The 26629-nt window shown below is 48.0% G+C and overlaps 1 protein-coding gene across 1 annotated transcript in view; it reads left to right on the top strand.

The window, feature by feature from the left end:
- Window positions 1-899: 899 nt before the first annotated feature.
- Window positions 900-26629, top strand: part of LOC147123857 (retinol dehydrogenase 11) — a 64075-nt gene continuing 38345 nt past the window's right edge. The window contains exon 1 of the mRNA XM_085976429.1: window positions 900-1107. Within this exon, the coding sequence (XP_085832555.1) occupies window positions 930-1107 (178 nt within the window). The 5' untranslated portion in view covers window positions 900-929. The remainder of the gene's footprint in view (window positions 1108-26629) is intronic.

Below are 26629 nucleotides of genomic sequence, written 5' to 3'. Positions count from 1 at the left end.
GAGGTTGGGGCGGAGGGGGAGTGAGCGGGAGGTCGGGGAGGGGGCGGGGGGAGGGAGCAGGATGGGATGGGAGGTCGGGGTGGGGGCGGGGGGAGGGAGCGGGATGGGATGGGAGGTCGGGGCGGGGGGGGAGGGAGCGGGATGGGATGGGAGGTTGGGACGGCGGGGAGGGAGTGGGATGGGATGGGAGGTTGGGGCGGAGGGGGAATGAGCGGGAGGTCGGGGAGGGGGCGGGATGGGGCGGGAGGTCGGGGAGGGGCGGGGGGAGGGAGCGGGATGGGATGGGAGGTCGGGGTGGAGGGGAAGGAGCAGGATGGGATGGGAGGTCGGGGCGGGAGTGGGGATACGGTTGCAGTTATTACGAGGCCTCCACAGGGCCCTTTGCCTTCTTAAGGCAATAACCGCCCGCGTTACGCACATCCCAAGAACGCATTAAAAAAACTTTTACAATAGCAAAATACTGCGGATGCTGGAAATCTGAAATAACAGAAAATGTTGGAAACACTCAACAGGTCAGGCAGCACCGAGGAAAGAGAAACAGAGTTAACGTTTCGTGTCGAACCGAATCTGTTGAAGTATTTGACCCGAAATGTTAACTCTGTTTCTCTCTCCCCAATGCTGCCTGACCTACTGAGTGTTTCCGGCATTTTCTGTTGTTATGTTAAAAAAACTTTTAGTGTGCACTCGCTGTAGAGGGACGTGGGAATTGAGGCAATGGGCCCCTTCTCAGGAACTCTGCGTGATCCCCATTTCTGTGACATTGCCCCTTTAAGAAATCTAAACTTTCTTTGCAGTTCATAAACAATAGTTTCAGATGCACAAAAAGTTTCGAAACAACTTTCCAGTCTAGCCAGTATGTTTGGAAAACATTCAAAGTACGATCAGTCGGACTCTGCACTCTTTGCCTCAGTGTGAATAATCCTGGCATCATGGAGCTGTCTCTGCTCACCTCCCTGCTCAGTTCACTCGCCTCTCACCCTATTTGGCTCATCGTTTCAGTTGTGCTGTATCTCGTCGTCAGGTTGCAAAGGAGAGGATGGTGGAGACCGAGAGACTGTCCAGTGGATCTCACTGGGAAAACGGCCATTGTCACTGGAGCTAACACAGGTAAGAGTCTGCAGCAGCTTGGCTCAGTCAGTAACACTCCCCCTCCCTCCGAATCAGAAGGTCACCGGCTCAAGCCCCACTCGAGGGCTCCAGCCCCATAATCCAGGCTGACCTTTCAGTGCAGTATGGAGGGAGTGCTGCACTGGCAGAGGTGCCGTCTTTCAGATGAGAGGTTAAACAGAGGCCCTGTCCTTGGTTCAGGTGGGTGTTAAAGACCCCATGACAATATTGGATGAAGAGCGGGGCCAACAATCTCCCCTCAATAAAAACCTTCAAATGCTTGGCATTAAACTCAACAAAACGTATCCCAGCATTTGGAAACGAAAGCTGTGATGAAACTTCCCTTGACTGTGCCTCAGATGCCCCTGCCCAGACCAATGCAAAACTCAATCTGCTGGATCAGTTACTGGGTGATATGCCTATCAATTAGTCCAATAAAAGGCGACGAGTTAAGAACGTAACTGAAGGTTTTTATTGGCTAAATAACAGAGCCCACCCTCGTGGGTGATCCGATCCAACAGGGAGGAATACTAGCCAGTCAGCTACCTTTATACCTGGGCAGGTAATGGGCGGAGTCGGAGGTGGTCAGCCCAGGTATAACAGTGCGACAAGAGGCGACCTCGTGTAGTGATGTGACAGTGAGAACAGTGAGAACAATATACAGTGATAACTATAACAGTGGTTTACCACATTCACCCCTTGTTTAGATTAGAGTCCGGCGGGGTGAAGTGTATTACCAGCTCTGGTATGTCAGTCTGTCCGGAGGCTTCGTTAGCCTCTCCGATCGTCGCAGCGGCGGTGTTACATTATCCGGTGTTAAAGCTGGTGTCTGCGTAGTCGGCAAAGGCTCGTGGGGTTCCGGCATGCCGTCTACCTCGGCTGGACTCGGGGGGTTGGGGGGGGGGGTGAGGGTGCGAGGTCTCGTAAGGAGACAGTGTCCTCCCGTCCGTCTGGGTAAGCCACATAGGCGTACTGGGGGTTGGCGTGCAGGAGGTTCACCTTCTCGACCAGGGGGTCCGTTTTATGGGCCCTCACGTGCTTTCGCAGCAAGACGGGTCCCGGAGAGGTCAGCCAGGTTGGTAGGGTGGTTCCCGTAGTCGACTTCCTGGGGAAGACAAACATTCGAGCATGGGGGGTGGTGTTAATGGCAGTGCAAAGTAGTGACCGGATGGAGTGCAGCGCAATCGGGAGGACCTCTTGCCAGCGGGAGGTTGGGAGGCCCTTAGACTTTAAGGCTAAGAGGGTGGCCTTCCATACCGTCGCGTTCTCTCTTTCCACCTGGCCGTTCCCTCGGGGGTTGTAGCTGGTGGTCCTGCTTGCTGCAATACCCCTCTCCAATAGGAACTGACGGAGTTCCTCGCTCATGAAGGAGGCGCCCCGGTCACTATGTATATAGTTCGGGAACCCGAACAAGGCGAAGAGTTTGTTCAGGCATTTAATGACCGTGTTACTGGTCATGTCTGGGCAGGGGAAGGCAAAGGGGAAACGGGAGTACTCATCAACGATGTTGAGGAAGTACACATTACGGTCGGATGACGGTAGGGGCCCCTTGAAGTCGATGCTCAGACGCTCGAAGGGGCGGGTGGCCTTGATCAGGCTTGCTCTGTCCGGCTTATAGAAGTGCGGTTTGCACTCAGCACAGATCTGGCAGTTCCTGGTCATGGTCCTGACCTCCTCGATGGAGTATGGCAGGTTGCGGGCCTTAATGAAATGGTAGAGTCTGGTGACTCCGGGGTGGCAGAGGTCATTGTGGAGGGTCTGAAGTCTATCACTTTGCGCGCTGGCGCATGTAATGCGTGAAAGAGCATCAGGGGGGTCGTTCAGTTTACCGGGCCGGTACAAGATCTCATAATCATAGGTGGAAAGCTCGATTCTCCACCTCAAGATTTTGTCGTTCTTGATCTTGCCCCTCAGCTTGTTATTAAACATGAAGGCAACCGAGCGTTGGTCGGTGAGGAGGGTAAATCGTTTGCCTGCCAAGTAGTGCCTCCAGCGCCGTACTGCCTCCACAATTGCCTGGGCTTCCTTCTCGACCGACGAGTGTCGGGTCTCGGGGCCCTGTAGGGTCCTTGAGAAGAAGGCTACCGGCCTACCCTCCTGGTTAAGGGTAGCGGCTAGGGCGAAGTCGGATGCATCGCTCTCCACTTGGAAGGGGATTGACTCATCCACTGCGTGCATTGTGGCCTTGGCTATGTCTCCCTTAATGAGGGAGAAGGCCGCGCACGCCTCTTCCGTGAGGGGGAAGGATGTGGTTTTCAGGAGGGGTCTGGCTTTGTCCGCATAATTGGGTACCCATTGGGCATAGTAGGCGAAAAGCCCCAGGGTTCTCCTAAGTGCTTTTGGACAGTGGGGGAGGGGTAGCTCCATGAGGGGACGCATTCTTTCGGGGTCGGGGCCGATGACTCCGTTCTCTACTACACAGCCAAGGATGGCAAGGCGCGCTGTGTTAAACACGCATTTCTCCTTATTGTAGGTGAGGTTCAGCCGTTGGGCCGTACGGAGGAATTTCTCCAGATTCACGTCATGGTCCTGCCGGTTGCGGCCGCAGATGGTGACGTTATCGAGATAGGGGAAAGTGGCCTGTAGTCCGTTCTGGTCAACCATCCGGTCCATCTCCCGTTGGAAAACCGAGACCCCGTTGGTGACACCAAAGGGGACCCTAAGGAATTGGTAGAGGCGGCCATTCGCCTCGAAGGCGGTGTACTGGCTGTCCTCCGGGCTGATGGGGAGTTGGTGGTAGGCCGACTTGAGGTCGATGGTCGAGAATACGCGGTATTGTGCAATCTCATTGACCATGTCCGATATGCGGGGGAGGGGGTATGCGTCCAGCTGGGTGTATCTGTTTATGGTCTGGCTGTAGTCGATAACCAGGCGATTTTTGTCGCCGGTCTTGACTACCACCACCTGGGCACGCCAGGGGCTGCTGCTCCCCTCAATAATGCCCTCTTTCAGGAGTCGCTGCACCTCAGAGCTAATGAAGGTTCTGTCCCCAGCGCTGTACCGCCTGCTCTTAGTAGCGACAGGTTTGCAGTCGGGGGTGAGGTTAGCGAACAGGGAAGGTGGCGGTACCTTGAGGGTGGATAGGCTGCAGGTGTTACGCGGTGGGCGGTTTAACTTTCGCTGGTTGTCGACTGTGAGTGGGGGGAGGGGTCCACCGTATGCTAGGGTTACACTTTGGAGGTGGGATTGGAAGTCCAGCCCTAGTATGACGGCAGCGCACAGCTGGGGGAGTACGAGGAGTTTAAAATTTTTATACTCTGTCCCTTTAACCGACAATGTCACGACACAGTAGCCGCTGATGTCTGTGGCGTGCGACCTCGATGCCATCGAGATGCGGCTGCGCGTTGGCAGGACGGGGAGGGAGTAGTGGCTCACCGTGTCTGGGTGGATGAAGCTCTCCGTGCTTCCGCTGTCGAACAGGCAGGTCGTGGCGTGGCCGTTGACTTTGATGTCCATCATTGAGCTGGCCAGGTGGTGCGGGCGGGCTTGATCCAGGGTCACGGAAGCTAGGGTGTAGATGAGCGCGCCGACTCGAGATCAGGCCATTTTAGACTGGGTATTGTGCAATGAGAAGGGACTTATCAGCAATCTTCTTGTACGAGGCCCCTTGGGTCAGAGCGATCATAATATGATCGAGCTCTCAGTCGAGATGGAGAGTGAGGAAATTGAATCAGAGACTAAGGTCCAGAACTTAAATAAAGGGAATTACGAGGGTATGAGATGGGAATTGGGTAAGATTGATTGGGTGGTGTTTCTGGGGGGATTGACAGTGGATAGACAATGGCAAGCATTCAAAGATAGAATGGAAGAATTCCAGAACATGTTTATACCGGTTTGGCATAAAAATAAACCTAAAAAGGTGACTCAACCGTGGATAACGAGGGAAATTAGGGACAGCATAAAATCAAAAAAAAGGGCATATCAACTGGCAAAAAAAAGCACCAGACCGGAAGATTGGGGGCAGTACAGGATACAGCAAAAGAGGACAAAGGGATTAATCAGGAAGGGGAAAATAGAATACGAAAGTAAACTTGCAGCAAACATAAAGACAGACTGCAAAAGCTTTTATCGGTATATCAGGAGGAAAAGACTGGTAAAATCCCAAGTCGGTCCCTTGCAGTCCGATTCGGGAGAATATATAATGGAGAATAAGGAAATGGCAGACCAATTAAACTCATACTTTGGTTCTGTATTCACAAAGGAGGACACAAATAACCTCCCAGGAATATCGGCAAACATAGGGACTAATGAGAGGGAGGAGCTGACAGAAATTAGTATCTCTAGGGATATGGTGTTGGGTAAGTTGAGGGGACTGAAGGCCGACAAATCCCCGGGGCCTGATAAACTACATCCTAGGGTACTTAAGGAGGTGGCCCTGGAGATAGCAGATGCTCTAAGGATCATCTTCCGGAACTCCATTGACTCGGGAACAGTACCCGTGGATTGGAGGGTAGCTAATGTCACCCCAATATTTAAAAAGGGGGGTAGAGAGAAAGCAGGGAATTATAGACCAGTAAGCCTTACATCGGTTGTGGGCAGAATGCTAGAGTCCATTATTAAGGATAAAATAGCGGAGCACTTGACAAATGGGGAAAGGATCGGACAGAGTCAACATGGATTTACAAAGGGTAAATCGTGTTTGACTAATCTGCTGGAATTTTTTGAGGAAGTAACTGGTAAAATAGATGGGGGAGAGCCAGTGGATGTGGTGTACCTTGACTTCCAGAAAGCCTTCGATAAGGTTCCACATAAAAGATTATCATGCAAAATTAAGGCTCATGGGATTGGGGGCAAAGTATTAACGTGGATAGAGAACTGGCTGGCGGATAGAAAACAGAGAGTTGGAATAAACGGCTCGTTTTCGGAGTGGCAGGCAGTGACCAGCGGGGTGCCGCAAGGATCTGTCCTGGGACCCCAGCTGTTCACAATATATATAAATGATCTGGATCAGGGAATTGGATGCAATATTTCCAAATTCGCTGACGACACTAAACTAGGAGGAGGGGTGGGCTCTGATGAGGATGTCAGGAGGCTACAGTGCGATTTGGACAGGTTGGGGGAATGGGCGGATACGTGGCAGATGCACTATAATGTGGATAAATGCGAGGTTATCCACTTTGGGGGTAAAAACAGGAGGGTAGATTATTATCTAAATGGCAATAGATTGGGAGATGGGGAAGTGCAGAGGGACCTGGGTGTTCTTGTGCACCAGTCACTGAAGGAGAGCATGCAGGTGCAACAGGCGATTAAGAAGGCAAATGGTATGTTGGCCTTCATATCAAGGGGGTTCGAGTATAGGAATAGGGATACCTTACTACAGCTGTACAAGGTGCTGGTGAGACCGCATCTGGAGTATTGTGTACAGTTTTGGTCGCCCCATCTGCGGAAGGATGTTCTTGCCATGGAAAGAGTGCAACGGCGATTCACCAGGCTGATACCTGGAATGGCGGGAATGACCTACGAAGAGAGATTAAATAGTTTGGGCTTGTACTCACTGGAGTTTAGAAGATTGAGAGGGGATCTCATCGAAACATATAAAATTATGGCAGGCCTGGACAGGCTGAATTCAGAGAGAATGTTTCCAATGGCCGGGGAGCACAGAACCAGGGGCCACAGTCTAAAAATAGCGGGCAAATCATTTAAAACAGAGATGAGGAAGAATTTCTTCACTCAAAGAGTGGTGAGCCTGTGGAATTCCCTGCCACAGAGGGCTGCGAAGGCTAATTCAATAAATATTTTCAAGAGAGAATTGGATATATTTCTGAAGGCTAAGGGGATTAAGGGTTACGGAGAAAAGGCGGGGACGGGGTACTGAACTGGTAAGATCAGCTATGATCTCAGACGAAGATCAGCCATGATCTCATTGAATGGCGGAGCAGGCTCGAAGGGCCGAATGGCCTACTCCTGTTCCTATCTCTATGTTTCTATGTTGTCATGACAAGATGGCGGCGAAGATGGCGGTCCCCGTAGTTCACATGAGGCTCTGTTTAAATCGTTTGCCCCGCACAAAGATGGCCGCCCCTGCTGTTCCCATGAGGCTCTGCAGGCTTCGGCTGCCCCGCACAAAGATGGCCGCCCCTGGTTTTCCCATGAGGCTCTGCAGGCTTCGGCTGCCCCGCACAAAGATGGCCGCCCCTGGTTTTCCCATGAGGCTCTGCAGGCTTCGGCTGCCCCGCACAAAGATGGCCGCCCCCAGGGTTCGCATGAGGCACTGCTGGCTTCTGAGGATTTGCTTCTGCAGGCCTTGGAGAAGTGGCCTTTCTTGAGGCAGGTTTTGCAGGTCGAGTTTTTGGCTGGGCAGCGCGACCTCGGATGCTTCTCCTGGCCGCAAAAGAAGCAGCCAGCGGCCCGATCGGGGTTGCCTGATGTCGGGGCCGGTACCGGGGCTAGCGGGCCCGGTCGGATCCGTGATGCAGACGCTGAGGTAGGTCCCGGGGGCAGCGCTGTGAAGGGTGGTGGGGTGGGGGTCGGGCCCGAGTCCCAGGGTCGCGAATAGTACCTGGCAAACGCTTCCTGGTCTTGCTGGGTGGCCTCTAGGGTGAGGGCGAGGGCTTCGGCCTTGTCCAGGTCTATGTCCTTAGCTTCAAGCAGTCTTTGCCGTGTGTAGTCGGAACGTAGGCCTCTCACCAAGGCGTCGCGGACATTGTCTTCCATGTTCGCAGTAGCCGTCACCGCTTTAAAGTCACAGTTCCTGCCGAGTTGTCTCAGCGCTCGTGAAAATTCAGCTATCGATTCTCCTGGCTGTTGCTGGCGAGATCTTAAGAGATGCCTAGTGTACATGTAGTTTACCGGGCTCCGGTACTGCTGTTTCAGTAGGTTGATGGCGTCGTCGTACGTAGTCATGTCCTGGATGAGTGTATATACTCTCGGGCTCGCTTGGGCTTTCAGGACTCTTAGTTTGGATCTCTGAGGGACGACGGCTTCCTCCAGGTACGATTCGAAGCAGTCCAGCCAGTGTTTGAAGTCGTTGGCTGAGTTTGGTGCCTGTGGGTTTAGATCCAGGTATGGTGGTTTCAAGGCTTGCAGCCAAGCCGGCTGGTGTGGCCCGTTGTCTGGAGGCTGCTGTTGCTGTGCTGCTGGGTGAGCTCCTTGCTGTTGCTGTTCATTATCAGACATCTTTAAAATTTAGCCAATAAAATTGATATGCCTATCAATTAGTCCAATAAAAGGCGACGAGTTAAGAACGTAACTGAAGGTTTTTATTGGCTAAATAACAGAGCCCACCCTCGTGGGTGATCCGATCCAACAGGGAGGAATACTAGCCAGTCAGCTACCTTTATACCTGGGCAGGTAATGGGCGGAGTCGGAGGTGGTCAGCCCAGGTATAACAGTGCGACAAGAGGCGACCTCGTGTAGTGATGTGACAGTGAGAACAGTGAGAACAATATACAGTGATAACTATAACAGTGGTTTACCACACTGGGCAACAAGTCTGAAGCATTCTCCAGTGTGCACAGACTGGAAGATTCATTATAACACAAAATTCAACAGCCCTTGGAATACTGAGGTGCTATAGATGTAAAGGCATTATAAAGAAAGTATCCCAGGATGTTACCAGGGATGAGGGACTTCAGTTATGTGGAGAGGTTGGAAAGGTTTGGACTGTTCTCCTGGGAACAGAGAAGGTCAAGAGGTGACCTAATAGAGGTTTTTCAAGATGTTGACAGTTTTTGATAGAGTAAATAGAGAAAAACTCTTCCCTCTGGCGAATGAGTCAATAACCAGAGGTCACAGATTGAAAATCATTGGCAACGATCTCGAGGGAGACGCGGAGAAATGTTTTCACTCTGAGAGTTGTGGGGATCGGGAACGCTCGACCTGAACAGCTGGAGGAAGCTGACTCCATCAATCATTTTAAAGGGGCGTTGGACGGGTTCTCGAGGATCGGGAACTCACAGGGTTCCAGACAAAATGTGGGATTGTGGAACTGAGCACGACTGGTCTTTCACAGAGCTAGCACAGGCACGACGGGCCGAATGGCTTCCTTCAGTGCTGTCAGTTTCAATGATTCTATGATAAAGAAAGACTTACATAAGAACATAAGAAATAGGAGCAGGAGCCGGCCATTCCGCCCCTCGAGCCTGCTCCACCATTCAATCTTCCCATGGCTGATCCGATATTGGCCTCAACTCCACTTTCCTGTCCGAGGGATGTTGTAAGGAGAGAGAGAGGGAGGGATGTTGTAAAGAAAGAGAGGGAGGGATGTTGTAAGAGAGAGAGAGGGATGTTGTAAAGAGAGAGAGGGAGGGATGTGTAATGATCAATAACATGTCATTCTATAGTGGACACTAGGTGGAGCCGTAGAGCTGTATATAGCTGTATGTATAAGACTACACTACCCAGCTGTATGTATATTAAGACTACATTACCCATGAGGCACTAGGCTACCCACAAGGCAGCAGTCAAGATGGAAGCCTCTACAGATACTGTACCTAGTCCACATGTGCTCAATAAAGTAACTAGCAAAAGCTAGCTGTGTTCATAATAAGAATGTCTTTATTAATGAACATAAGATGGTACAAGGGTGGTGAAGATCTGCTGAAAATTGTGAAAAGTGACATGGAGAATTTGAAGCCACCGGAGCGTTTGAAACTCACAGGAAACATCGACTACAATTGGCAGACTCTTAAACAACAATTCGAACTCTACATTGCAGCCATCGGATTTGGTACAAAGCCAGATGCAAGGAAGATAGCATTGCTGCTTATGGTTGCAGGCCCACAGGCGATAGAGGTATTTAATACATTTGTATTTAATCCAGTGGAGAACAGAGAAAAATTAGAAGATGTGCTAAAAAAAATTGATGCACATTGCTCTCCCAAAAAGAATGAGACGTATGAAAGATACATCTTCCATTCTCGGACACAGCAACAAAATGAGACTTTTGATAGCTTTATAACTGATCTGAAACTGAAAGCACAGACATGTAATTTCTCTGAGCTGAAATCATCCACGATTCGTGACCAGATTGTGTTTGGTATTCATGATAAAAAAGTCAGGGAACGTCTGTTGAGAGAAACCGAACTAAATTTGGAAAATGCAGTGAAAATATGCCAAGCCATCGAGCTAGCTCGAAAGCACGCGAAGACTTTCAGTGAAATCAATAATGATGCGATTGTAATGAGTGATAATACTGCTGTCGGTGCTGTGTCCTATAAGGGGAAGAAACATGGGCAGAACAGAAATGAAAAGCAATCGGAGGATGAAATTTTTAATTGTAAACGCTGTGGTTACAAACACCAGTTAAGACAATGCCCAGTGTTTGGAAAAATGTGCACAAAGTGTAATGGAAAGAATCACTTTGCCAAACAATGCTTTTCAAAAGTACAAACTAAGAAAGGGCAATGAGTTAATGTAATTGAGGACATTGATTTAAGTGAGACATTTTTTGCAGGAATGGTGTCGTGACAATATCAAAAAGGATACAGAAAATGTTCAGCCCTCAGAAATGGACAATGCTGAACATAAAGTTAATGCAGTAAAAGAGGACAAATGGATGATCCCACTGCAGGTAAATGGAGCATTAGTTACCTTGAAACTAGACACTGGGGCAAAATGAGTGACATTAACAATATGAAAGAAAAGCCCAAAATACAGAAAAAGTCAGTACTACTGAAGGACTATAATGGACAAAAAATAGATAGCTTAGGTGTATGCAGACTTAAAGTGACAGTCAAAGACAAGGTGCATCATCTCATGTTTTCTGTTGTGGCTGAAAGACTTGATTCACTGCTGGGTGACAAAGCTTGTGAGGACTTAGAACTGGTCAAGAGAGTTTACCGTATAAACTGCCATAAGCAGACCAGATGACGCGATGGATTCTGTAGTGAATAATTTCCAGGATGTGTTCAAAGGATTTGGAGTTCTACCATTCACTTACAAGATCCAGCTAAAGGAGGATGCTCAGCCAGTGGTACATGCTCCACGAAGAGTTCCAGCACCCCTGCGTGACCGGCTCAAGAATGAACTGGACAGAATGACCACACTAGGAGTCATCAGGAAAGTCGAAGAGCCAACAGACTGGGTTAACTCCATGGTATGTGTAAAGAAAAAGAACAATGATCTAAGAATATGCATGGATCCAAAGGACTTAAATGCAAACATAAAACGTGAACACTACCAGATTCCCAAGCGAGAAGAAATCACCAGTGAAATGTCAGGTGCCAGATACTTTACAAAGCTTGATGCCTCACAAGGATTTTGGCAACGAAAACTGGATGAAGAGAGCACCAAATACTGTACCTTCAACACACCATTTGGCACGTATTGTTTCCTCAGAATGCCTTTCGGGATAATATCTGCATCTGAAATCTTTCATAGAGCGATGGAACACATAATTGAAGGTCTGGAAGGAGTTCGGGTCTATCTTGATGACATCATCATCTGGGGCTCCACACTGAAAGAACACAATGAGAGACTGACTAAAGTGCTACAGAGCATACGCCGGAATGGACTGAAGCTCAACAAAGCCAAGTGTCAGTTTGGCGTCCAGGAAGTCACTTTCCTAGGAGATAATCTATCTGGTAAAGGAATGGAGCCAGATATGGAAAAGTAAACGCCATACTCAAAATGCCCCGACCCACTGACAAAAAAGGAGTGCTACGCATCATGGGGATGATAAACTTCATTGGAAAGTTCATTCCTAACTTGTCAGCCAAGACAGCCTGTCTGCGAGACCTGCTACATAAAACAAATGAGTTCACATGGACAGAAAGACATGAACAAGAGTGGATAAACCTCAAAACAGTGCTGACAACCACACCTGTACTCACCTTCTTTGACCCAACAAAAAGAATCAAAGTGTCAACGGATGCATCAAAAGATGGCCTAGGTGCGGTCTTGCTACAAGCAGAGGGTGAAGATTGGAAGCCTGTTGCCTATGCCTCCAGGTCTATGACTGATACTGAGTGTCGATACGCCCAGATTGAAAAGGAATGTCTAGGCTTGGTAGTTGGACTAGAAAAGTTTCATGGCTACATATATGGACTTCCCACCTTCACAGTTGAGACAGACCACAGCCCTCTGGTTGCCATCATAAAAAAAACCTGAATGAGATGTCTCCAAGGATTCAACGACTCATGATGAAGCTGCAAAGATATGACTTTGAACTGATCTACACACCAGGCAAATACATAGTGTTAGCAGATGCACTATCCCGAGCACCCACAATGAGTCATGTGAGCTCTACTGAAGAAGACGTGGATGTTCATGTGAGTATGGTCACTGCTGCGCTGCCCGTGTCAGACACAAAATCAAAGCAAATAGCAGAAGAAACAGTAAAAGATACAGTATTACAAACAGTAATAGAGAACATTCATCATGGTTGGCCAAAAGGTTCCTGTCCAAAATATTTTCACATAAGGTCAGTGTAGTGGCGCTTCTTAGGCTCTTACAGTCAGAATTGAGTGTCGCAAGTGGACTATTACTAAAACAGAACAGAATAGTCATTCCACAGGCTCTACGTCAAGACATGCTCAAAAGGATTCATGAGGGACACCTCAGAATTGAAAAATGCAAAAGGAGAGCAAGAGACACTGTTTATTGGCCTGGCATAAATAAGGACATTGAGAACATGATAGGCAAATGTGAGACATGTCAGAAACACCAAAACAAACAAGCAAAGGAACCAATGATAGTAGCTGACATATCAACAGCACCATGGCAAAAGGTTGGTATGGACCTTTTTCTGGTGATTGACTACTATTCTAACTATCCTGAGATGACGCTGCTCTCAAGCACCACAGCAAGCAGTGTCATAATGCATGTGAAATCCATCTTCGCCAGACATGGAATTCCCAGGATTGCCGTTAGCGACAATGGTCCGCGCTTCAACTGTAAGGAGTGGCAACAGTTTGCAGCACATTATGACTTTCATCACATCACATCCAGTCCTTTGTATGCTCAGTCAAATGGTAAGGCAGAGAAAGGTGTTCAAGTTCTCAAGCAGCTACTGAAGAAAGCGACAGAAAGCAAGTCTGATCCTTATCTCGCCCTGCTGAGCTACCGAGCCTCACCTTTAGACTGTGGTTCTTCACCTGCTGAACCACTAATGGGTTGCAAGTTGCGCACCACGCTACCCTGCTGTGCAAAAGAACAGCAAAGTGAGGAACTGAGACAGAGACTTCAACTGTTAAAGCTGAAACAGAAATCATACTATGACAAGTCATCCAAAACTCTAAAACCATTGACAAGGGATGATGTTGTCAGGATTGAGGATCCAGATGCATGGAACAGGAAAGCTACAGTTCTTGAGGAAGTAGGACCAAGGTCATACACTGTTAGAACTGAGGAAGGACAGATTCTCAGGAGGAACCGCCGTTCCCTCCTAAAAACACAAGAGACTATTCAAGACCAGATTGATGACAATGCCGCAACTGCATCTTGTCATTCACCGCCAGAACAATCTCATGAAGACACATCAGACTTACCCGTGTTGAGAAGATCCACACGTGAAGTAAAAGAGCCTGATAGACTTAATCTTTGAGTACAATGTAAAGCTTTGAAAATGTGTTGACTGTTTTGGAAATGTTTATGTTTATAGAGCACTAACAAAAGTGTTACTGATATTATCTTTATTGTTTTCTTGAAAGTTGATTGATATTGATTTTGTAAAACCTCAAAGAAAGGGGGATGTAATGATCAATAACATGTCATTCTATAGTGGACACTAGGTGGAGCCGTAGAGCTGTATATAGCTGTATGTATAAGACTGCACTACCCAGCTGTATGTATATTAAGACTACATTACCCATGAGGCACTAGGCTACCCACAAGGCAGCAGTCAAGATGGAAGCCTCTACAGATACTGTACCTAGTCCACATGTGCTCAATAAAAGTGTCTAGCAAAAGCTAGCTGTGTTCATAATAAGAATGTCTATTTATTCATGAACATAAGAGGTGTGTTGTAAAGAGAGGGAGGGATGTAGAGAGACATGGAGGGAGGGATGTTGTAAATAGAGAGAGGGAGGGATGTTGTAAAGAGAGAGAGAGAGGGAGGGATGTTGTAGAGAGACAGGGAGGGAGGGATGTTGTAGAGAGAGAGAGGGAGGGATGTTGTAGAGAGAGAGAGGGAGGGATGTTGTAAAGAGAGAGAGAGGGAGGGATGTTGTAAAGAAAGAGGGAGGGAGGGATGTTGTAAAGAGAGAGAGAGGGAGGGATGTTGTAAAGAGAGGGAGGGAGGGATGTTGTAAGGAGAGAGAGGGAGGGATGTTGTAGAGAGAGAGAGAGAGGGAGGGATGTTGTAGAGAGAGAGAGAGGGATGTTGTAATGAGAGAGAGAGGGAGGGATGTTGTAAAGGAGAGAGGGGGAGGGATGTTGTAAAGGAGAGAGGGAGGGAGGGATGTTGTAAAGGAGAGAGAGAGGGAGGGATGTTGTAAAGGAGAGAGAGGGAAGATGTAAGGAGAGAGAGGGAAGATGTTGTAAAGGAGAGAGAGAGAGGGATGTTGTAAAGAGAGAGGGAGGGAGGGATGTTGTAAAGGAGAGAGGGAGGGATGTTGTAAGGAGAGAGAGAGGGAGGGACGTTGTAAAGGAGAGAGGGAGGGAGGGATGTTGTAAAGGAGAGAGAGGGAGGGATGTTGTAAAGAGAGAGAGAGGGAGGGATGTTGTAAAGGAAAGAGGGAAGATGTTGTAAGGAGAGAGCGAGGGAGGGATGTTTAAAGGAGATAGGGAGGGAGGGATGTTGTAAAGGAGAGAGAGGGAGGGATGTTGTAAAGGAGAGGGAGGGAGGGAGGTTGTAAAGAGAGAGGGAGGGATGTTGTTAAGGAGAGAGGGAGGGAGGGATGTCATAAAGGAGAGAGAGGGAGGGATGTTGTAAAGGAGAGAGAGAGGGAGGGATGTTGTAGAGAGAGAGCGGGATGTAATGAGAGAGGAAGGGAGGGATGTTGTTGATGTAAGCCCACAAAGTGCGGACCAAGTGATATACAAGGTCGACGACACTGGCTTGGTGAAAGAAAGACAGACCACTAATTGAAGTCAAAAACGGTTTACTCAGGCCTGAGGAGAGCCTTCAGGTCACGTCTGAATCGAACTCTAACAAGCCTCTCAAAGTCCACACAGTTATACAAAAATTAAGGCCCTGCCCTAGAGGCGGGGATAAGCTTATTAGCATATACAGAGTTATAGCTAAATTGTAATTATAAAACCATGATATTCCATCCTTCCAGCCGCTTACAAATCTCACATTTCGTTATCAGTTGGTCCCGTCACCTTTTGTGACCATGGGCCTCATCTTAATTACTTTACACCCATCCATTTGGCCGTGGTCAGATGGTGCGGTCTTTTTAAGTGCTTTCTTAAGATAGCAGTTCTTTTCAAAGCGGGCAATCCGCAGACTCTCTGTCTCACTCTTGGGTCATTTCTACAAGGCAAAAACACTTTAGTTAATCCTAAGTATACTTTGAAGAATAGAACCCTGTTGTGTTTTACACTAAACAAACCCTTAAGTGCATAGGTGCGACTCGCTTGGCTGAACCCATACATCTCTCAAGGGGTTGTTCTGGCAGTTTTAATCTCTCAGCATTTGACCCTTAATCCTGTTTAAAACTTAACTGGGTTTATACAATTTTACAGACCTCTATTGTTCAACTCAAGAGCATGAATTAACCCATTCCCTCCACCTTGTATATTGATGTTGCAACTGAATCTTGGTTTATTTTGCCCTGTTAAATCCAATTTTTAATTTCTTACTTCAGTCCCCCCTTTTGACCTTTTGGACAATTGCTCCAAAACAGGTCAACATGTATTTCCACTTCCTGGTGTCTGCCGGAGCGTGCACTCCCTGGCCTTCTACCAGTCTATGTTATACATGCGTATATATCCTATCAATTTGGAGGCCGACTTCCCCCTCCACGCGGTATGGTGGTCTTTCCTTTATGGTGGGCTTTCCTTTAGGGTGGTCTTTCCTTTAGGGTGGTCTTTCCCGGGGCCCCTTAGACCCTACACTAACGGTTTAGGCTTTCCGCTCAGGCCTGTCCCTCATTCCCACGTTGGGTGCGTGACGTGCCAATTCGAGACTGTCATCACTCACCAACCCTTATTCATCACCTTCCTTCTGCTGCCCTCCTGCCACCCTCCTTCTGCCAGCCTTCTTCTGCCACCTCCGTCTTATGGTTGGCCGGCCCGGTCCTTAATTACCATGCCCAATTAATCCCTCATAATTTCAGGGCTTCCTACCACATCTTACACCGTTTGCCTTGGAGAGGCGGGGGAGTTTTCCGTTCTTAACTTCGCTACCTGCCTCTCCTCAGGCTCGACTTCTTTCACTGCATCAATTTCGGCTTTACTCATTCTGGTACAGAGGCACTGGAGCAGTAAAAATACACAATATATCGTAATAACAATCATGAGGAATATCATTATGCCTTGTATCACTGAGGCGCCCAACGTCCCTGACCATCCTGATCCCCAATTATCAAACTAGGAGGAAGTGGGTGAGTTTCCTCTAATGTTGTACTAATGTATTTTTGTTGTCCCTTTAAGCTTTTTTCTATTTTATGATAAGGTACTTTAAAATTTCCTTCGTTTCCTGTCGTAACTTCTGCCAAGCTTCCTCTAACTTAGGAATTGCCTTGGGCTCTGGTATGACAGAAGTTTCAACCCTTTTTAGTAAGTCCCATATTATCAAATGACCAGGTTTTCCTATCTGTGTAGGTATCTTTAGACCAAAACAAAGGTTTGGTTGGGGAATGGTACAAGCCATATCTTGATATTCATATTTCTGTTCCATTGTGGTGACACAATATGTCCCGTTGTTCCTTGGTGCTACCCAGGTCCGGTGTATCCCCCTTGGGTGTACCTCGAGGGTGCAATTGGTAATTTTCGCAAATTCGCACTCGGATGTGTCTCCCTCAGTGGGGGGGTGAGTGCACACCCATGTCCTTCCCTTGTGGTGGCACCCGTCCACTACCACCCCCCTTTAGGTTTCATTCTTCTGTTTATTATCTTCATCTCTTTCCCAAAGCGCCTTAGTAGGGACATCATGATATTTATCCCAACTTTCCCTTTGTACCTCGCCTATATTAATCACGTCGTATAGGGGTTGTCCCTCTTCTGGGAATTGTGGGATGGCCAGTACAAAGCCAATCATCTTAGTCCATGGGGTCAGACAATCACCTGCCCGGTATACTTGTCCCATTTTACACCCCTTACATAGGCTGTTATTTGTGTCAATCCAAGGTTCCAGATCCTCATTAGTAATCCAATCAGGGATCTGTCCATTATTTATTTGCCTCATGTTATGCAGAGCCTTCGACAATAGCCATGAGCCCTACGTGGCACATATTAGTTCCTTATCGGTTTGGCGAGAAGCATTATTAAGTCAATCAATAATTGTGTTGATTGTTTCTGCATGGGGGGCTACTATCTCTTCCACCCCCGACAATTGCATTATTGTTTGGTTTCCCTGCCAGTGTCAATTGCTGGCTATTTCCAGTAGCTTGTTTTAGTAACTTCTCTATTTTTGCTTGTAATTCTTCTACTCCTTCGTTTACTCCTTCTATGTCCAAGCTATTAACTGTTGCTAACCTGGCCGCATACCCTGCTCCAGCCGTTTCCAATACTCCCCGTTTCTTACATCTTTGTAAGATAGATTTTCCCTGTGGACCCTCTAATTGTTTTACCCACAGGGAGGTCCATATTTGTTTTGTATCTCCAAAGTACTCCTATTAATGGCAAGCTTAGTAACTCTATGTTCCACCCTAAAATACACCTCATCCTGTGTTCTCCTTATTACTAATCCCCCTCGACAATGACAATACTTATGTTCACCCCTAGGATCAAGGCGAGGACGCTCCATCTCATTCCGGACGTCCAATGTTCCTGTAATTACAAAAAGGGGGCTGGCCGTCACCAGCCAGTTAGAATTATTCTGCTCTTATCCATTTTATCAGTTCAAAATGCTGTACATCTGGTTCATTTCTTGTTCTGTGGCTCTGTCCCCAGACAGACCTGAAGATGCAAACTATGGCATAACATTATCATCATACACAGCCCATTATCATCATACACAGCCCTATCATTAATATATGTAGTAACTCCCCCTTCGCATTCTTTATATCTTCTAGTATACTCCTCACTCTGTCAAAAAGGGCACCATCTCTGGTTTACTCATTGTCTCTCTTATATAGTTTTAACTGAGTCCAGTGTTTCCACCTTTCTTTACCCATTCCGGACCCATCTACACGAGTGCATTCATTAATACTTCATAAGGTCCTGACCATCTGGGTGCTAGCCCTGGTTTGGCTGGTATTATTTCTGCCATCACTTTGCTATCTATTGCTAAGACCTCCTTCTGGTCGTCCCGTGTATCCTGTTCCGATCCCGTATAATCTGTTGGTCTTTGGCCTCATGTCTCTAACTATCTGTCCAGATTTATCTTTGGGTAACAGGACAGCCTCCCAAGCAGTCTCCCGGCCGTTTGAGACGGTGCTGCAATTAGTTTATAAGATAACTTCCATTTATCAAATCCTAATTTTCCTTCTATCACTGTGGGGAAAAATTAACTCAACATTAAGAAACTTACATTTAATAATGTCCAATATCTTTAAATTCTGTTCAGTAATACTGAAGTTGTTGCTTGGTGAACTCAAACAGCTGTCAGTGGAAAGGGTTAACTCCTTCGCAGGCTTTTGATGGTGGAGCTAAACATTATTGCATCACTTCACGCAACCCAAAAAACATCCCTGACTGAGAGACAGTTGTGGTTTCACACTTTGACTCAACATGAACATTTGGGCTTCATTGGTCAGATTCCCTTTCTCAGTTGCTCGTTTAGCTGCCCATGCATTGCCCTGTTGGTGTTGGTCAGTAATCCTCTTGTGTGCTTTAATTTATTATTATGCACTCTTTGGGTAGGAGAGAGGTTCCTACTAATTCCTTGATTATATTCTTGTGTCTTACGGGTCCTCCTCCTGGTGTCATATATCCCAGCCTGCTCCCGGCTACCATGTAATCAGACACCACCCCAAAGGCATTCCGACTATCTATATAGGTTTACACTTTTTCCTTTGGCTACCCCCAGAATCACAGAATCACAGAAACCCCACAGTGCAGATAGAGGCCATTTCGGCCCATCGAGCCTGCACTGACACATATCCCACCCGATCCCCGTAACCCCTACACCAACACATATCCCACCCGATCCCCGTAACCCCTACACCAACACATATCCCACCCTATCCCCGTAACCCCACGTATTTAATCCCCCTAACACTAAGGGTCAATTTATCATAGCCAATCAACCTAACCCGCACATCTTTGGACTGTGGGAGAAAACCGGAGCACCCGGAGGAAACCCACGCAAACACGGGGAGAATGTGCAAACTCCACACAGATAGTCACCCGAGGCCAAATTCAAACCCGGGTCCCTGGTGCTGTGAGGCAACAGTGCTAACCACTATGCCACCGTTTGATCAAATCCTGTATAGGCTGGGCCATTTCTGCTTTGTTTCCCGGGCCTGCCTGTTTGTTTGACTTATAATCTGGGGGCCAGTACACTTCATTCGCTTTAGGGTCGACTAAAGCTCCTACTTCTCGCAGTATATCTACCCCTAGGATTGTTCCTTCGGTGTTCTCGCATACCCACAACTGTGTAGGTATTATTATACATCCAATTTCTAGTAAGACTGTTTCGCTCTTATAAGCTCTGATTCTTCATCCATCGATTCCTGCTATACTAACTGAAAGTTTCGTTCGGGGCAAGGGTAAGTCTGTCAATGAGATTGTGGCTCCAGTGTCTATTAACATTTTGCATTGTCGGCCCCCTACCAATGCATCAACAAACATCCTTGGATCCCCCTCCCCTCTCTGGCGCGGTCCCTTTCTGCTGCCCTCCCTAGCTGCTTGCAAGTAATCAAAGCACGCAGCCAGTCCTAATGCCCCTCCCATCTGTTTTTGGGCATTTGTCTCTTCCCTTGTGTCACTATGTATCCTAGGTCGACAACTTCATCCTTCCCTACCTATACCTTTCTAAGGTTTAACTCGAGTCCCGCCTTCTATAGGGCTTCCAGTACCATAGTCAATTAAATATTGTAAAGGGACCTGCCACTATCGGATATTCTTGCAGAGTGGAGTTATCTTATTCAATTCGGACTACACCAATTTACATCAACCAGAATTTCATGTGGCCACAATGAAAGTCTGGTTTTAATAGGTTAATTTACCTCATAACTCCAAGGTTAGATCTTAGACTGAAACTTAATCTTTTGTTAAACAAACTTTTTGTTGCTCTTTTCAGTTTTTACACTCCAGCTTAACTTAAATTGTAATAGGTTTTTTTTCTCATTCTGAGGGCACAATCTTATTCGCACATTCTTAAACTTCCCAAAATCCAAGACAAGACAAAAGGGTTAAATGCTTTTCTTTAACACAGAGAAGTGGGTGGAGCTACAACACACACAGCAGACATTTCTTCTTTCCTAAAAGACAGATTTTCAGACAAAGGAATATTGTAACCTCTTAAACATTCCTAGTCAGGAAAACATTCACACTTTAACACACATTTTCATACAAACTGTAATTCCAGCATATGTCTAAGGTTCCTTTCACTCAGCAAATCTCGTGTTTTACTTATCTTGGTACAGATGCTAATAATTTCCATGTTGGTAAAACTTTAAGTTTATTGTTTCCTTCCTTTTAAAATCTGTGACTCAACAGCTTTCCCTAGTTTCCAAATCTCTTTGTTTTTTTTTCCTTGCTGGGGTTTCAAATTAGTTCACCTGCAAATTAGATCCTTTTCCTTCTTCATTTCTCCCTTCTGTTTCGATTCCTTACATTGTCTGTAGAAGCTCAGATTACCAGTGCCTCTTTATCTTTAGCTCCTCCCCCCCACTAAGCCTTTTGGCTCTAATTGCTACGTTTAATGCTTAATTCACGGTGTTGGTCAATTAGGTTTATATCCTACGTTGCTCGCCCCTATAGCGTTACTCTGATTAATTGCTCACTTCCTGTCAATCACTCCATTTCGTTAAACACACCCCAACCCTTTAGTCCCGAGGTTCTGAGTTTTAACCTCTTCGTGACTGTAGGGGTTTATTTCATTCACTCACTACGGTGCACCCATTCATTCATTTGTTGAGGTTTCGCCGCCTCTCGGCTAAAAGGATTTCCCGCCTCCCGGGGTAGGGGTCTTTCCGCCCCTCTCGGTTTGCCGCCACTCGGCTTAGGGAATGCCCTGCCTCTATCTGAGGTTTCGCCGCCTCACGGCTTTAGGGAACACCCTGCCCCTAACTGCAGTTTACTTTTTAACTGCCTTCAATTAAAGGTGTCTTTCTTTTTATGTTCTTTTATACGTCGATTCTGACTTAACGTCTCGCCAGCGATTAACCTCTAATTTTACAGGTGGTAATTAAAACATACTCACCCATCTTAGGTTATCGTTGTCCGAGAGTCTTGTTCAGATCGCGCATCCCATCCTCGTCGCCAATTGATGTAAGCCCCCAAAGTGCAGACCAAGTGATATACAAGGTCGACGACACTGGCTTGGTGAAAGAAAGACAGACCACTAATTGAAGTCAAAAACGGTTTACTCAGGCCTGAGGAGAGCCTTCAGATCACGTCTGAATCGAACTCTAACAAGCCTCTCAAAGTCCACACAGTTATACAAAAATTAAGGCCCTGCCCTAGAGGCGGGGATAAGCTTATTAGCATATACAGAGTTATAGCTAAATTGTAATAATAAAACCGTGACATTCCATCCTTCCAGCCGCTTACAAATCTCACATTTCGTTATCAGTTGGTCCCATCACCTTTTGTGACCATGGGCCTCATCTTAATTACTTTACACCCATCCATTTGGCCGTGGTCAGATGGTGCGGTCTTTTTAAGTGTTTTCTTAAGATAGCAGTGTGGTAAACCACTGTTATTGTTGGTGTTGTTGTTGTTGTTACACACTGTTGTACCTATGCATGCCTCAACATGTCTCGGCTGGCTCCACCCACAGGCCCAGGTATAAAGGTGATTGACCTGCAGCCCCCTGCCTTCTTGGAACCCAGTCAACCACGAGAGGCATGCTCTGTTCTTTGCTAATAAAAGCCTTTAGTTACTCTCTTAACTCTCAGTCTTTTATGAGTAATTGATAGCGCATCAATTTTATTAGCAAAAACAAAATGTCGACATTTGCTGAACAGCAGGCTGCTGCACCAAACGCGGAACAGCAGGCTGCTGCACCAAACGCTGAGCAACAGGAGCTGCTGCGAGCCCTCAGACCAACATGCCTGGACCTAGACCCCCAAGAAGCGGGTTCGGCTACCAAATTCGCGCATTGGTTGCGTTGCTTCGAGGCCTACCTGCAAGCCTCAACTGTGACCCTGGACGAAAACAAGTTGGAAATCCTGGCCTCAAAGGTGAGCCACCAAGTTTATACAATAATCCAGGACGCGACGACCTACGCGGCGGCTATCGGTCTGCTAAAAGGGCAATACGCACGCCCGGTAAATACGGTCTATGCCCGGCACCTCTTAAGATCCTGCAGACAGCAGCCCGGGGAATCAGTGGAGGCCTTCCTACGGGCACTACGGATACTCGGCCGAGACTGCGATTGCAAAGAAGCATCAGCCGCAGCACACACGGAGGGACTGATCCGAGATGCTTTCGTTGCGGGTCTAAGGTCCGACTACTCCCGGCAGAGACTGTTGGAAAAGGGAGAAATGGACCTGAGAAAGGCACTGTCCCTCGCACTCTCGCTCGACGCGGCCCACAGGAATATGGACGCCTTCTCCCCTAACCGCTCCGCAACGTGGACGCCACAACCTTGGGTCATGGGACCGCCACCTTCAACTGCTACTGCGACGTCCAAGGCACAGAAGTGTTATTTTTGTGGCCAGGCAAAACACCCCAGAGCACGCTGCCCGGCGAGAAACGCTACCTGCTCCGGCTGCGGGAAGAAAGGACACTATGTCAGCACCTGCAAAGGTAAAACCGCTAACGCCAGCAGCGCCGCGTGCGAACCGTGGGGGCAGCCATCTTGTCCGCCATCTTGGGCTCCCCCAGCCGCGTGGGGATCGGGACCATGGGCGCCGCCATTTTGTCCGCCATCTCGGACGTCTCCAACTTCAACCACGGGGGACCCGGACTCAACCACCCCCTCATCTGACGACCACATCGACTCGCTCGACCATACGCTGGCCTCCGTGACGCTGGACCAATCTCTCCCTCATCAACTGTCCAGGTCCATGATGGACATTAAGGTAAACGGCCGTGCCACTACCTGCCTTTTTGACAGCGGGAGCACGGAAAGCTTTATCCACCCCAACACGGTGCGCAGTTACTCTCTCCCGGTACTGCCGACGCGACATCGGATCTCTTTGGCTTCCAAAGCCCAGTCAGCGGACGTCGGTGGCTACTGTGTAGTGACCCTTTCAGTAAGGGGCACAGAATACAAAAATGTTAAACTCCTGGTCCTGCCCCATCTTTGCGCTGCCGTTCTACTGGGGTTGGATTTTCAGTGCAACCTTAAGAGTGTCACATTAGCGTACGACGGACCCCTCCCCCCACTCACAGTCTGCAGCCAGCAGCTTTTAAACCGCCCGCCGCGCACCATTTGCAGCCTCTCCACCCTTAAAGTCCCCCCCCCTCCTTGTTCGCTAACCTCACCCACGACTGTAAGCCCATCGCTACCAAAAGCAGGCGTTACAGTGCCGGGGATAGGAGCTTCATTAATTCCGAGGTAGCAAGACTCCTGAAGGAAGGGATTATTGAAAGTAGCACCAGCCCATGGCGAGCACAAGTGGTGGTAGTGAAGACTGGCGAAAAACAGCGCCTAGTTATTGACTACAGCCAGACGATCAATCGCTACACCCAGCTAGATGCAAACCCACTCCCCCGCATATCTGACATGGTCAATCAGATAGCACAATACCGGGTGTTCTCGACGATTGATCTGAAGTCGGCATACCACCAGCTCCCCATCAGGGCTGAGGACCGCCAGTACACAGCTTTTGAAGCTGACGGTCGTCTCTACCACTTCCTCAGAGTTCCCTTCGGCGTCACCAACAGGGTTTCAGTCTTCCAACGGGAGATGGACCGGATGGTCGACCAGAACGCGCTCCAGGCCACTTTCCCCTATCTAGACAACGTCACCATCTGCGGCCGCGACCAGCAGGACCATGATGTTAATCTAGAGAAATTCCTCCGTACGGCCCAGCGGCTGAACCTAACATACAACAAGGACAAATGTATGTTTCATACCAAGCGCCTTGCCATTCTTGGCTGTGCAGTGGAGAACGGAGTCATCGGCCCCGACCCCGACAGGATGCGCCCCCTTATGCAGCTCCCCCTCTCCCACTGCCAAAAAGCACTGAAGAGATGCCTAGGGTTTTTCTCGTACTATGCTCAGTGGGTGCCCAACTATGCGGACAAAGCCAGACCCCTCATCAAGTCCACCTCCTTCCCCCTGACAGCAGAGGCCTGTGCAGCCTTCACTCTCATAAAAGGAGATATTGCGAAGGCCACAATGCACGCAGTGGATGAGTCCATCCCTTTCCAAGTGGAGAGCGACGCATCCGACTTTGCCCTAGCTGCAACCGTTAACCAGGCGGGGAGACCCGTGGCCTTTTTCTCAAGGACCCTCCAGGGCCCCGAGATTCGACACTCCTCTGTCGAAAAGGAGGCCCAGGCCATTGTGGAAGCTGTGCGACATTGGAGGCATTACCTGGCCGGAAAACGATTTACCCTGCTCACTGACCAGCGTTCAGTAGCTTTTATGTTTAATAATAAGCAGAGGGGCAAAATCAAGAACGACAAGATCTTGAGGTGGAGAATCGAACTCTCCACCTACAATTACGATATCTTGTACCGGCCCGGGAAACTCAATGAGCCCCCAGATGCCCTATCACGTGGTACATGCGCCAACGCGCAGGTCGATAGACTGAAGACCCTCCACAATGACCTCTGCCACCCGGGGGTCACCAGGTTTTTTCACTTCATCAAATCCCGTAACCTACCCTACTCCATCGAGGAGATCAGGACCATGACCAGGAACTGCCAAATCTGTGCCGAGTGCAAACCGCATTTTTATAGGCCAGACAGAGTAAGCCTGATCAAAGCCATGCGCCCCTTTGAACGGCTGAGCATCGATTTTAAAGGGCCCCTCCCCTCCTCCGACCGCAATGTGTACTTCCTCAACATAATTGATGAGTACTCCCGTTTCCCGTTTGCCATCCCTTGCTCAGACATGACCAGTACCACGGTCATTAAATGTCTGAATGACCTCTTCGCCTTGTTCGGTTTCCCTAGCTATATTCATAGCGACAGGGGCTCATCCTTTATGAGCGACGAACTCCGGCAGTACCTGCTGTAGTGGCGCTTCTTAGTTTCCAAACAGGCAGGCCACTGGGCTGTGGGGCTTTTAACATCGAGTAGACGCGTGTCGAAATAAAACGTTCCCAAACGTAGCTTTGTCTTTTAAACGGTTTACTATAACACTTAACAAACAGAATTACAAAGCAAACACGTATAAACGAACACGGTCAAAAACTGTACTGCTCCAAACCTCACAGCTTCTGCCTCTTTCACCACGTGCAGTTTAAAACTGTAAGATGGCTGCACCCATGTGTGGCTTAGGGACTGTTCCATTGTGGCAAGAATGAAGGGGGTGTCAGACTATACTACTGGAGCAAGAAAATAGGGGGTTTCTTAATACAATAAGTCGTTCAGGTAAATTAACTGTATTATGCCATTTAGCCACTATTTTAAAGTATTTTCTTAAGCTTTTATGGCTCTTACATTCCGGCCCCTAATTGACTAGGCACATGAAGCATATCAATTACTCAAATATTAAGAGTCATAAACTAATGAGTTCAACATATTTACAATACAAGTGTCCACTTTTTTCTTTCGTTCAGGAGCTTTTCACGCTGCTTCTTGTAGCAGGCAGAGCTTTGTGATCGGTCTCTCCAGGGTACTGGTCTTGGTTTGCAAACAGACGCGACGAACGACGCCTCTGGAGTCTGGCATGGTCTTAATTATTTTTCCCATCAACCAAGAATTTCTAGGGGCTGAATCATCCACAATTAAGACAATGTCTCCGACGATGAAGTTCCTCTTTATTTTGGACCATTTTTGACGCTCCTGTAGCAGAGGTAAGTATTCTCTTGTCCATCTGGTCCAGAAGAGGTCTGACATATACTGAACTTGCCTCCACTTCCGACGGGCATACAGATCTTCCTTTTTGAAGACTCCCGGGGGCATGGCTGGCTGTGTTTTCAACAACAACAGGTGGTTCGGAGTCAGGGCTTCGAGGTCATTGGGATCATCTGATGTCTTAGTTATCGGTCGGTCATTAATGATGGCTTCGACCTCGCACAGAACGGTTTGGAGTCCCTTGTCGTCAAGCGCTTGCTGCTTCAGTACAGAACTGAGTAGTTTTCTTACGGTGCGTATCTGTCTTTCCCAGACACCTCCGTGGTGGGATGCAGCCGGAGGATTGAAGATCCACTTAATTCCTGTTTGCATCATGGCTTCCTGTATTTTAAGCTGATTCCAACCTTCAATAGCTTCCCGTAGTTCTCTCTCCGCTCCGACGAAATTA

This window comes from Somniosus microcephalus, chromosome 2 (genome assembly GCF_052327205.1).
Source record: "Somniosus microcephalus isolate GS21.2 chromosome 2, FLI_Smic_1.0, whole genome shotgun sequence".
NCBI lineage: Eukaryota > Metazoa > Chordata > Chondrichthyes > Squaliformes > Somniosidae > Somniosus > Somniosus microcephalus.
Note: the sequence above shows the minus strand (reverse complement) of the source record. Positions and strands in the feature narration are given on the sequence as shown.